The sequence below is a fragment of the Elaeis guineensis genome, chromosome 5 (assembly GCF_000442705.2).
Source record: "Elaeis guineensis isolate ETL-2024a chromosome 5, EG11, whole genome shotgun sequence".
NCBI classification, from domain to species: Eukaryota; Viridiplantae; Streptophyta; class Magnoliopsida; order Arecales; family Arecaceae; genus Elaeis; species Elaeis guineensis.
Genome location: NC_025997.2, coordinates 125,247,078 through 125,259,965, shown reverse-complemented (window position 1 = coordinate 125,259,965; position 12,888 = coordinate 125,247,078). Strand labels below are relative to the sequence as shown.

General features: G+C 38.0%; 2 protein-coding genes and 1 pseudogene across 2 annotated transcripts; 2 read left to right on the top strand and 1 right to left on the bottom strand.

Moving 5' to 3' along the window:
• Positions 1-234: 234 nt before the first annotated feature.
• Positions 235-818, top strand: LOC105046192 (pentatricopeptide repeat-containing protein At4g18520, chloroplastic-like; annotated as a pseudogene).
• Positions 819-1,180: 362 nt separating this feature from the next.
• Positions 1,181-1,862, top strand: LOC114914226 (pentatricopeptide repeat-containing protein At2g34400-like). Its single transcript, XM_029264930.1, has 2 exons — positions 1,181-1,440; positions 1,535-1,862. Exons 1-2 carry the CDS (start codon positions 1,181-1,183, stop codon positions 1,860-1,862), a joined length of 588 nt encoding a protein of 195 aa, XP_029120763.1.
• A 2,066-nt stretch (positions 1,863-3,928) lies between these two features.
• Positions 3,929-6,660, bottom strand: LOC105045925 (uncharacterized). Its single transcript, XM_010924367.4, has 2 exons — positions 6,496-6,660; positions 3,929-6,013 (listed from the first exon to the last, which is right to left on the bottom strand). The coding sequence occupies exon 2, from the start codon at positions 6,002-6,004 to the stop codon at positions 4,535-4,537; it is 1,470 nt and encodes a 489-aa protein (XP_010922669.1). The 5' UTR covers positions 6,005-6,013; positions 6,496-6,660; the 3' UTR covers positions 3,929-4,534.
• Between the last annotated feature and the right edge of the window lie 6,228 nt (positions 6,661-12,888).

Genomic DNA, 12,888 nt, shown 5'->3' with positions numbered 1-12,888 from the left:
GTTCTAAGCAGACATCCCAACATTCACTTACCCTTTTTACCCATCCATTTAGGCATGAACAGGCGACGCAAAGCTTGTTCCAGCCAAAGGCTTCAAATGCCACGGATAATGTCATAATGCTCTGAAAATTTATCGGTCCGGTGAACCGAGGCCAGATCTCCTTTGCTATAACTTTGCCCGGACCATCTCTAGCCCGGACCATCTCTGGCCACAAAAAAAAGCCCATATTAATGTTTTCTGGAAACTCAAATCCATGATCAAATCATCAAGCTTGGTTTTTTCAAAGAAATCTCTCAGACTAACTTGATAGCAACGTGTTCTAAATGCGCAATTTTATGCCGTGCACTCAAGATGTTTGATGAAATGGCTGATAAGAATCTTATCTTGGAGACTTCCATGATCTCTGGATTGGTTCAAAGCAATGAATACCAAATGGGTCTAGAGCTGTATATGGAGGTGATAAGGTCCTAATTTTATGTCAATGAATTCACCGTCACCAATGTCTTGAGTGCATGCGTATGGATCCGGGCCATTAAATTGGTCATTGCGTTCACTCAGTTGCTTTTTACTTTGGTTTGAGGAAACGATTTTGTTGATGATTCACTTCTATTGATGCGTGCCAGGTTTTGGAAAACATTGAAGCTGCAGAGCTTGTGTTTGAGTGTATAGACTATAGAGGTTTGGCTTGTTTTAATGCAATGGCAGAGGGGCATGCACTAAATGGTTGTGGCTATGTTGCAATGAGAACTATAATTATCATGCACCATCAAGGATTAATTGCAGACTCGTTCACGTTAGTGCTCTGAAAAGGTGTTTGACGATGGTAAGTTTTGGGTGACAAAATATGCTTCTTGATCATTCAGAATGAGTTTGAATCGAATACTTGAGTGATGAATTATCTTGCTGATATGTATTTTTGGATAGTTATGCAGGAGTCTGCAGTGAAGGCCTTCAGTAAAACACCAGAAAAGGATACAGTATCACGGAATACTGTTATAGGGGGCTTTGCAAATTCATTTTCTAATATATTATGAACTAGTTTGAAGCCAAACCAAGTTATCTTCTTTGTTATATTCATATTATGTGGTGTTAAAGATGATCTTTCACTAGGACTTCAGTTGTTTTGCTTTGCTTATCTCGGATACTTGAACGATATCCTTGTCATCACTCGCTTATAGATATGTTCTCTAAGTGTGCTGTGGTGGCTAATGTATATTTCTTGTTCGGTAACACCTTGCTGCTAGAAATCTCATCACATGGAAATGAGATGATTCAAGGTTATAACCTTAATGGGTATGGCTTGGTGGCATTACAACTTTTCCATAGTGTGGTTGAGTTGGGCATTGAAGCAGATGAATTCACATATGTAAATGTCCTGGATCCTTGTCAAGGAATTCAAGATCAGAAAAGTGGTGAACAGATCCATGACCAAGTCATCAAGTCTGGCTTTGATTCTTTCATCTTTGTTTGCAATTCATTAAAAAAGCTCACGCAAGTTTTTGACTGGTTGAAAATTCTTTTAAAATTCTCCAAGAAATCAGGACTCTGGAGTTGGTGTCTTGGGGGCTTTTATTTCAAGACAAGGCTTTCACAATGAAGCCCTTTCACTTCTAAATAGCTCGAGAGAAACAGGTGAGAAGCCTGATGAGTTCAGCTTAGGCAGTGCCATGAATGCATGTACTAATGTTGCTCTGATTGACCAAAGTAAATGTATCCATTCACATGTAATCGATACAGGATATGAAAAGCATTTCAGTGTAGCAAGTGCTGTTAAAGATGGCAGTGCTAACGGTGGAGAAAGCAGTAGCTCTAAGCAGGCTTTTGATAGTGTTTCAAGAGATGATGATGCCAGTTCTCTTTAATACCATGATAACAGCTTGTTCACATCATGGCCTAATCACACAGGCTGTTGAGCTCTTTGGGAAGATGGTGTGCTAGCTTATGTCCTACTCGTGCGACACACGTGGCTGTTATATCAGCTTGTAGTCATCTAGATCTAGTGGAGTGAGGGCAATATTTCATCGACTCAATAAGCTCAGTTTACGGGATGCATGCTTCCAAGGATAATTTGCTTGGTTCATTGATCTTCTTGCACTTATTGAGAAGGCCAAAGATGTGATTACAAACATGATATCTGAAACTTGGCCTGCAATTGGAGATCTTTATTAAATGGTTGTTGGATTTATGGGAATAGAGAGAGATGTACTGGCTGCTTAGCAGACCCTTAAGTTGATGCCGAAGAATGATGATCCCTATGTGCTGTTGTCTAATGTTTATGCTGAAGTTGCAAGACCGGAGGACGAAGAGAACATGAGGATGAAAATGGAAGAAAAGGAAGTTTAGAAGGCATGCAGACACAGTAAATGGCAAAATAAAAGTCAGGCCTGCAAAATGTTGGTAGATGAAAATGCAAAATCAAACTATTATAAGAAACTAAAGAATGAAGGCTTCCAATATTCTGGAGATGAAGGTACTTCAAGTCCCATCCTTTTCCCCTTCCTCAACCAACAAAGAACAAAACCAAAGGATGCTTGGGAGCTGTTGCTACAATTATGTAATTATGGGTTGCAGCAAATCAAGAATACTTCGTTTTGCGCATCTACTGCCACCACTGTGCTGCTTAAGAAGGCTAATTTTAAACAAAACATATCGGTGTTTAAACCTCGGTGTACCATTTGGAGATCAACCATTTTGCAAGCGTGTGATTTGCTGAAGCAAACATGTCAGAATTGGCTGTCTGCTGGATAGCTGAATAGCTTAATGCCATCAGACTGGGGGGAAATGAGGATGGATATGGAAGAACCGTGTAGAAGGTATGGGCTTTCAGATTCTTTAGGTTAAAATATAGGATGAGCCCTAAAACTTTCTTTCTGAAAGCCCCATTATACTACTAGCTGGACTCTAGGATGTAAATGAAGATGCCCAGAGGATGATAATATGTAACCAACCAGTGTTTTCTTAGACCCTCAAGGAGAGAAGATTCTTATCAAATAATGGAGATCAGCAGGAAATCGGGAATCTTTCTATGGTCAGAATTTGCATGTACAAGTTTGGATCCAGATTTTTATAACCTTTTTTTTCCTTTTTCCTTTTCTACAGAAGGGTTGTAGGTGCCGAGGTTTGGAAAGAAAGGATTTGTATGATGATCATCACTGTGAACATACTTCTGCTGGCACCAATGTTTGCTTTGCATGTAGAACGTAGGAATTCCACCATATTGGTTAATCTTATGAATCTTTTGCCAACTGAGATCTGTAACTTTTTCTTTTTCGTTTTCCAAAATCAGCCTCTAGAATCAAAACAAGGCCAAATGTACTTCTCAGTGGCTAATGAAGCGCTGAAAAGCATGAAGTTATTCATATTTCATGTATGAGCTTGTAGTGGAGGATCTAATGTCAGAGCATTGATAACAATCAATATAATACAAAAGCAACCAATCTGAAGGTTCATCTTTTTCATGATTCATGAGATGCCAACATTTTTTTTTCTTTTCAAATCTTTCTTCTGAGCTATACAGCTACAAAAATAGTCTTCCTAATGACATTTAAAACCAACAAGCACTATTATTTTAGTTCAAATCCAATACATTGGAATATCTATTGATTGGTCAATTCAGATTGAAACACAGTTACATACATAATTAAAATATACATACCAAGCCATTCACCTAATTTTCAGACTGAAGCAGAAATAACCACTGGACTGAACAGGTTCTGGGTCTAGAAGGAATGTTTTCCTTTCATTCACATGACAAGGAATGCCCGACAGACCTAATTCTTCTCTCAAATCACAGAATTGTCTCATTATTGTCCGCATAATACCAGAGTTCTGATCTTCGATGCTATAATATGGACCAAATTACAAGAAGATTAGATGTCAATCTGCCACAATCAATTCACAAGCACAAGAAATCAACCAGCACAGAAGATTGCACCCCAATGTATCTGAACTATATACAGATGGCAGTACAAACTACTGTCAGTCAAGCAAATATCAAGCCATAGCATAATCTGGCCCACATAACCTTCTATTTCATCTTTCTAAAAATAATCACTGGATATTGTTAAAAATAATACTGAAGCATCTTCAAAGACAGATTCAGTTTACACAGTTTGTTAGCAGTTGGATTTTAAAAGTGATGATCAGAAACCCCATCCTAGCCTTGAATATCAAAGACTGGCTTGCCATTCCACTGTACATGAAAAGAATTCTCCCATGCGTCAAATGCATTATTTATGAAGAGAATTTCTGATTTTGTCAAGGTAATTATTTTTAATGTCCATCAGAATATTGCACCACCCCATACATCTAAACATTGAAATGCTGAAGGGGATTAGAAGCCTATGATAATTGCTGATAAATTATTCAAGATCAGTTTAGGTTTGTACAACTTAATTTGAACCTTTCATGCTCTAGGTCCAAGACAACCAGTTGGCTGGCAGAGTACTTCGTTGAACATCGATGATAGTTACCAAATATGGCTGCCATTATTATGTAATCACAAATAATCACAACCAAAAGAGATTCAGAGGCTTCAGCAAGATGATGGTTCCAAACTGATGTCCTCCAAATCAACTGAAACTTCCGGGCAACTCAACTTGAACCCTACCAGGAGAGCTTCCCATGACCTAGCATCGGGAATTATGGACCGGCTAGTCATTTCTTTGTGCACTTGCATTGCTTCATACAGCAGGTCTTTCTCACATAAGCCACATACCAAAGCATTAAAAGTTGAAGGCCCTGGTGCAAGCCCCTTGCATATCATCTCTGTTGCCAACTGATATGCTTCAGCCACTCCACCTTCATCAAGCAATCCTTCAATTAAAATTGTATGAGTATCTGAGTCCCACTGGTAGCCCTTCTTGAGAATTTCACTCATCAAGTCTCTTGCTTTCCCCATCTTTCCAGCTTTAATGTGTCCAGCCATGAGTGTGTTGAAGGTCTCCAGATCAGGTTTGCATCCTGCTCTTTCCATGCAACTGACCATTTTACAAGCTTGTTCAAGATTGACCTGCTTACAAAGGCCCTTTATATACGTGTTGTAAGTAAAAGCATCAGGGACAAGACCCATCAAAAGCATTTCATCAAACAATTCATCTGCCATGTGAAAATTATTTCCTGAGATAAATCCATCTAGAATACTATTATAGCTGACAATATCTGGCCTTTTGCCCTCTGACTTGATCTGCCTGAAAACATAGTAAGCATCGTCTACTTTCCCTTCCCTAACAAGTACATCAATTACACACTTATATTCAATTGCGGTTGGCAAGAAACCAGCATTTCGCATTTCCTCCAAGAAGTCCATTACCTCCAAAGAACCTGCTTGTTTACAAAGCGAACAAAGCACCAATGAGTAAAAATTTCCATCTGGAGTGCACTCGTGAAGCGGCATCATGTTAAGAAGTTCAACTGCAGAGCGGACTTTTCCATTCCTGCAAAGAGCTCTGATTAGTATGCGAAAGGTGGAGACCTCGAGCCGAAGGTTCATCTCTGGAGTCTTCATCAGGACCTCTCCGACTAAAAGAAGGCCCTCCTTCTTCTTGCACAGAATAGAGAGCAAGGAGTTTAAAGAGATCACAGAAGGAGTGCATCGAAACTTTGGAATTCTAAAGAAGATGTCGACAGCATCCTGAAGCATGTCAACTCTGCCATACTCTCGCATGACATTGACAAAGATTCTCTCAGGAACATCAAATCTTTCAACTTTCTCAAGATGATCAAGAATCAGAGGTACATGCACTAAAAGACGTCTGTTGAATAGATATTTGATGATGAAGGAGTATGCAGAGGGGCTTGGATCGGAGTCATAGCTGCGAAAGCAATCAGTCAGAATGGAGATGAAATTGGTTGGGGTGTTCTTTTCTTCCGATACCTTCTTCTTCAGTGTTTCCATTGCTTGCAGCTCAGTGAAGGTTTGTTGCCACTTGCCTTTGTATGGGGAGAGAGGCCACTTCCAACTTTTCATACTGCTGCTGCTTACAAGACAACTAGGCATTGCCATCTTCCATTCCTAATATATTACAATATTGAAATCAGATTCTCAAAAGACTTATCTATTGTAACATAAAAAGACAATTATGGAAAATGAACTAAATGATCCAAATCCGCCACAGCATTTCTTTCATTATTAAATTCTCTTCCGAAATTTTTCATAGCAGAAAAAGAGAATTATTTGGAACATAATTGCGAATATGTATAGGCTACTGGGATTCAATGCAAGGCTGTTCTATTTCAGCTTAGTTGAAAAAAGGAAGATATAAAGAAAAAGTGCCACTAGATACTAAGGAAAAAGATAATTTAAATCAAAATCTCAGCGAGAGAAGCATTGACAAAACAAGGGGTTACACCTCCAGATTCTACACAAACCATGAAGAGGAATCGACACATTAGAACATAACGGAAATTAACGAAAGTGTACAGGGAACCACGCTTTAGGAAAGGAATTGTTGAGAACCAATCTAAACTCCCAGCGCAAAACCCTAAAATTCGTACCTTCGTAGTCTAGGAAAAGGACACACTCCGTCCGATTCCTCTTCCCAATCTCCGAACACGGCGTTGGGCGGCCCATAGAGGGCCTACGGCGGCCGCTACGGCGGCGTCGTGCGGCGGCGGCGTCGGAGGGCTGGGAGGTGGCGGCCGTGTGGGGGGAAAGCACGCAATAAAAACTCGAGACAGGCGTCTACAGTCCATCGTACTCGCACAGCCTCGTCGAGTGCCACGTCATTGCCTTCGCCAATCTCAAAGCATGCTTGATCGGCGAAGCTAGGGGCCAAAATGAAGTCCCATCAACGGGATCCTATCCGACCCATCATGAAAAAATATATTTTTTAAATTACATAAAAAAATTTATCAAAATTAAAATTTATAATTTATTTTTTGAATTAAAATTTTTATCGATCCAAAATTCAAATTTTTTGATTAAAAAAAAAATAATAAAAAAAAAATCTATATAGCTATCTTTTCTGGACATGATCATTAAAGATCTTCATTTTTTTAAAAAATATTTGATACAGAACGACGCCAAAAATAATCCAATCTCACTCCCCATGCGATCACCATATCGAATCAGTACATCACCCCACACCCTTCAAGCATTAAAATGATCGGATATCATCCTTAAACTCTCTCATTCGTGCATCAGATGAAATCCTCGTTTAATCGACTCTAGCCGTCGCCCAAACCCAAAACTCGAGTTTCACTGGGACTAGAAAAAGAAGACCAGCGGATCGAGTTTATCATCGAGTCACAGTTCGAGTCATTTTCGTCGGACCGAAATTTTTCTCGGTCCACTTCCGTGTCACTAGAATGTGTACCCTAAATCTATAAAAGCCCAAGCTTAAACCCTCCCTACCCTTCACGCTCGTCGCTTCCCCATACTCCTCTTCCTCTCTCTACGACGCTAAGGTTGAATCTTTCTTCGATTGCTGTAAGTTTTAGTGTTTTCTTATTGATGATCTCCTTTTTCTTTCTTCTAATACTATCTTACAAAGATGATATTCGTTGAATGATGGATCGAATAATTTTTTTTTCTTTTCCCAATCGTACGTAAATAACTTTGGAATAAACAGATTTTTAGATTTTGAATATTGAAAAAATTTCATCCTTTTTTTAGAACTCTCGTTAATTTATTTTTGTTTTGGTATTCATCTAGCTTTTCTTGGGAGAAAATACAATGAAGAACGAATCAAGTAACGCTCCAAACGTCCCTGTTCGAAAGGTTTGCTTTATTTAATCTTAAACATTTTCATCCTTTTTTTTTCATATTTTTGTTAAAGGATTAGATTTTATCTCTCTTTCTTTGCATGCTTCCACGTTGTGCAAATGAAATTTGTGTCAAAAATACCACCTCGCAAGCCATCAAATCCTGCCGTAGTCAAAACATCTCTAGCTATCGCAATGCAATTTTTGATGTTGTTTCTAATTTTGGCCCCTCCTTTTCTTTTGATTGAACTTATATATAAACTGCATGTAGGGAACCACCTGAGACCAAGGATGAAGTTATTGATAAGGAGCTTTTGGCGAAGCTTAATCGTGCAAAGATACTTTTAGTTTTGTCATTGTCTTTGTGTAATGGTTTATGAGCACTGGATTATTTTATGGTGGGCTTCCTTAACTAGAGCTATTAATCAGCAGGCTAATGATACTTTTGGGAGGAAAACACCTAAGAACGAGAGGAAAGGTAGAGACCAATCGTTCACACTATGTTATTACAAATCAGTCAATTATGTCCTTGCATAAGATTATGTCATATATCATATTGCTTGTCTTATTATCATTCTTGTCAGTAACGTTTTATGTGTAAAAGCAAGTCTGTGGGTATAGATTTTTTTTTTCCACCCTGATTTTGTTGCCTAAAAGGTAGACATGTGTCTGGAATCCATACAAAAATCATCGATAGAAGATCTATTTTGATTCCTCTGTGAAAAGATATTTAGTTTTTTAGCATAGAAATTGTCGTTAAAGGATTAACCTAGTTGATGCTATGGTGCAAGCAAGGATGGTAATTTTCAAATTGATATTAGATTTCTTTGACAAATATTATACTTATTAATAATTTTCATAGTTTTTCCCCAATACATATATTGTAATTTTAAACTCAAAATGTATGTCATCTTTTGAGGATATCCAAGCATTTATGAAACTTAAAATACTCAAACTGTGAGTGTTCCTCATTTCTTGTATCTCAATATTTGCATCGGTCATCCAAAAAAGTAGTTTCTCTATGAGGAAGAAGAAGGAGCACATGCACAATGACATTAATATTATAGGGTTCCAATCTTGAATACAGTGCATCTACTTGTTTAACATTGAGAAGACATCTTCAAAATTAAAGATAAGTTCTTTCCCTCATATTTGCCACATTCTAATGAAGGCTATTTCATGATTACATTCTAACTTTTGTGAGTTTAGTTTTTTAAAGAACTGATATCATGGAAGAACTCTCCAAAAGTCTTTGGAGTTGTGATTCTCTGCATTAACCAGATTCTTGTGCCCTTCTCCCATTTTTCTTGGTTAGTGGTCTTGGATTCTTCCCCTTTCTTGTACAATATATGCATTATGTTCAGGTTGGGATTGGGGGTTGGTGAATGGAGGGAAAGTGTGGTGAAATGCAAGTTACTTGCTATGGTAATTATGATGGTTATTGTCTTGGTTTTTGGATATATGAGATATCTTTTAGAAGAAAGGCACACTATTGGATTTGGGTTGAATTGTGATGGTAAAAGACTACTTGAAATGAAAGGAAAAATTGAATAAGTTAGTTGGGCTATCAAGAGGATATGTCAGAAGATAGAAAGCTAATTATGGAATGGTCGAATTGTTTATATTTGTATGATTGTGGTTACGAAACCTTATCACATTGCTTTCTGAGTAGATGACTGCTGTATTGATGGAAGAAAGTGGGAATATGAGTGTTTTGGATGTTGTAGGGGCAGTAAAGGTGGTGGCATTTGGGACCGATAATAAGTTTCTTTAGCTTAATGATTCTATGAGGTTTTCAAAGTGCTCTTATGTGATAAGCTTACACTAAGGTTTCAAGTGTCATGTACTGGTACCATGCTGTTCGGCACTGGCAAGCATCATACTAGTGCTTGACATGAACTAGAGCATGGGCACAATAAGGAAACATGCACTGAAATGGAGCTGTGTCCTTTGCTGATAAGGTACCGGCATCACTTATGTTGCTCTATGTCGACTGGCATGAATAACACTTTAGACTACATGCCAAATAATGTTAGGCCATAGTGTGAAGTTGGGAAGGAGTTGGGTCAAAGCTTGATGGGTGGAGATTAGGTGGCTAGTGAGTGAGTTTGCTGAACATCTACACCAAATAAATTTAGATATTTTCATATTTACAGAAGACTTCGAAAGTAGATTTTCACTCTTTTTTTTTTTTGGAGATGCAACTTGGACCAAATTTGAGCTTCATGGCTCCACTTGGCAATCTAACTCAGACAGTTTATTGAGTGATGCAAGAAGGTTAGAAAGTTCCCACCCACTAATATGCATGATATGGGTCTCTATTGATCCGTATCAGTTTATGCAGATATATGTCAACCACCAATGTGCACGACAAATCAGTTGGTTTTTGTGTACCTACCATGCTTGTACCTGACCAAGGTGGTATAGACCAATATGTATCAGCACCTAAATTTTTGTTTTTGGTGTCTTAAGTTTTGTCAATATTTTTAAGGAATTAAAATGAAATAGGATATTTTTTTAGAAAAATATGGAGTGTCTGCTCAGGGGCTATTCAAAGAGGATGTGAGACTCTTCTGAGGATCTATCTATTGTCAAATCTTTATTTTAATTTTCTTTTTAAGATATCATGGTCTTGAATTGGGAAAATAGATGGTTACTAAAGAATAGGAGTTGGCCAACATTAACATTGAATCAATATGCATCTTGCAAGCTAACTTCTTTAATGTTTTCAAGATATAGTGATGATTTATCTTCTTTTTCTGTAGATTTGCTTGGAATATTTAGATTATTTTTTTATCAAGATTTTGATATCTTTTTGGTAACATTTATATATCAGTTCTGCTGGTGACTGATTGGCATTTCATGTCATGGTCATGAGAAGGTGGAGTTTTTTTTTTTTTTTTTTGTAAATATTTTACAGCATTGCAATGCTTAGGATCTTGCAGAAAATCAACTCTGTATACTGCCATATTTTGTGGGATTTAGAAGGAATACTAGGATATACGTGCTGAGCAAAAATTTATGACTTTTCTTTTGACATTCCTTACAGAATGACTTGACATTCTTTCAACTACTCTATGTGGAAGCTATGTTGTTTGAGTCAAGTAGAGTTTGCACCCCTGCCCCCTCATCATCATCATCATCTTCTTCTTCTTCTCTTCCTCCTTGCCTTATTTGGTTAGATTATAAGGGACACTAGGAGATATGTGCTGAGAAAAATTTTTAGTTGTTCTAAGTGAAGGCTGTGCTGTTTGGGTCTGATTAGAGTATGCCCTGCACCAGTACTTTTTCTTCTTTTTCTTGCCTTATTTTGTTAGATTAGAAGGGATACTAGGAGATATGTGCTGAGCAAAAATGTGTGACTTTTCTTTTGACATTCCTTGCAAAATGACTTGACATTCTTTTAGTTGTTCTATTTGGAGGCTATGCATGGTCAAGTAGAATTTGCTAACCACACCGGTCCCCACCGCCCACCCCACCTCAAGTCTTGCATTTTTTTTCTAGGTAGGATGATAGCTTCAGTTTGTCATATTTCATCATGTTCTAACTGTTGTGGTTGGGCTTCGAGTAGTGGTAATGATGCCATTATCCTTTTGTTTGTTACATTAAATAACTCTCTTCAGTTCTGAAATGCTGATTTTTCTTTTTTCTTTTTGAAACCGGGGTACATCCAACTATTTTATGCTCTTTTTCTTCCTTTTGCCTAGACATGTTCTTTTGTTTACACATTAAATAAATTTCTCTTCTAGTTTGAGGGGGGAGTGGATGGACGAAATCCAACGTGATGTGATGATGGCCAGTTATGTTATACTAAACTGCTATGATGTAAGCAAATAACATTTTTAGTTTATGCACTGTTCAGTAGGTATTTAGAAATTTAGATTCTTCAAGATCTCAATCCTCTGTGGTCAGGTTATTTTATAACAGAACTATTGGCCTATATTTCTAGTGAGTTCACAGTATTGGAACTTCTGGTAGCCAAGATAGCAGTAAGTGCAGGGTTTTCTAAAATTTAACAACTGGTTTTCCTGCAACTAGACCCTCTATCAGTCTATCCTGCAAGTCTTAAAGAATAACCCCTGAAGGATCACATGTAGCAGCCAAAGGATTGACCAGGTGAAGTCATGGTGTAGAATTTAATCTGCCACCAGTTAAGGATTTGTAAGAGGACAAAGCTGAAAGGATAGAATCTGGATTCTTGCTTGTCTGTAAGCAATGCTAAAACCCTTGCTGGAGACTAGCAAGTTGCATAGAGTTGCCTTCGTGGCTGGTTATATTTTTCTGCAGAAGATAGATACATTAACTCTCCACAATGGTCATGTCAATTGTAAGTTAGTTGATTCCTTATATTTATCTCATCATTGCAAGTGCTTCATCAAAAATCGCATTTGGAAGTGGAAGTTCCTCACTAGCACGGTCATTTCTCAGAGGTCCTTTTTCTGGAAACCAATATCAGGGTCTCATTTTCAACTACCATCTTCTATTCTCATTCTCTTTCCAAACCTGGAACTTTGGGCAGCATAAACGGTCTGACCCTTTTTGATTTTTTTTTATTAACTATAATAGATGGTTTTGAAGCATCAGCCCCGAAGATAGAAAAAGAATATGCTGAACCTTGGGTGAGTGATCGGAGCACCATTTCCACTTCTCTTTCCTTGGTATCCCCTCTGACATTTTTCATCTCTCTGGTTCTGATTGCAAGATTACAGTCACTCGTATTATCCCGTTGCTCTTCCTCTCAGGAGGCCCTACTCCAGAAACCCAGGTAAAATTTGATTCAATGGTGCTTATATTAGAATGCTCTATCATTCTCACTTTAATGCCACCTATTTCATTTCAGAAATTCTTGATGAAGAGGAATTTGGAGAGGCTTCTGCAAGCTCAAGTCTAGATGAAGCTTAGATCAATCCAGCTGAGGAGCTTGGACTGCTGGTTTGTATTTCTGAACCTGATAGCATCTATTATATTTGTTGCTTGCACTTTTTCACACTAGAGCAATGGCAGAAAAAGAGCAAAAAACCACAAATGCTCTTTTTCTAAATGCCTTCAACTCTTCCAATGATGAAGCAGCCTGCTGCAGAAGCAGACACCAAAAATAATATTCGTAAAGTTGACCGTGTATTGAAGGGATACAAATTAGAAGAGCTTCCAGGAGGCTATATGGGAAAACTAATGGTGTACAAG

What these genes read in the sequence shown, in the direction of transcription:
- LOC114914226 (XM_029264930.1), top strand. Translation starts at nt 1,181, where the DNA reads ATGTTCTCTAAGTGTGCTGTGGTGGCTAATGTATATTTCTTGTTCGGT. An exon ending in ATCCATGACCAAGTCATCAA is followed by an intron (nt 1,441 to 1,534) that starts GTCTGGCTTTGA and finishes AAATTCTCCAAG; the next exon opens with AAATCAGGACTCTGGAGTTG.
- LOC105045925 (XM_010924367.4), bottom strand. Translation starts at nt 6,004, where the DNA reads ATGGCAATGCCTAGTTGTCTTGTAAGCAGCAGCAGTATGAAAAGTTGG.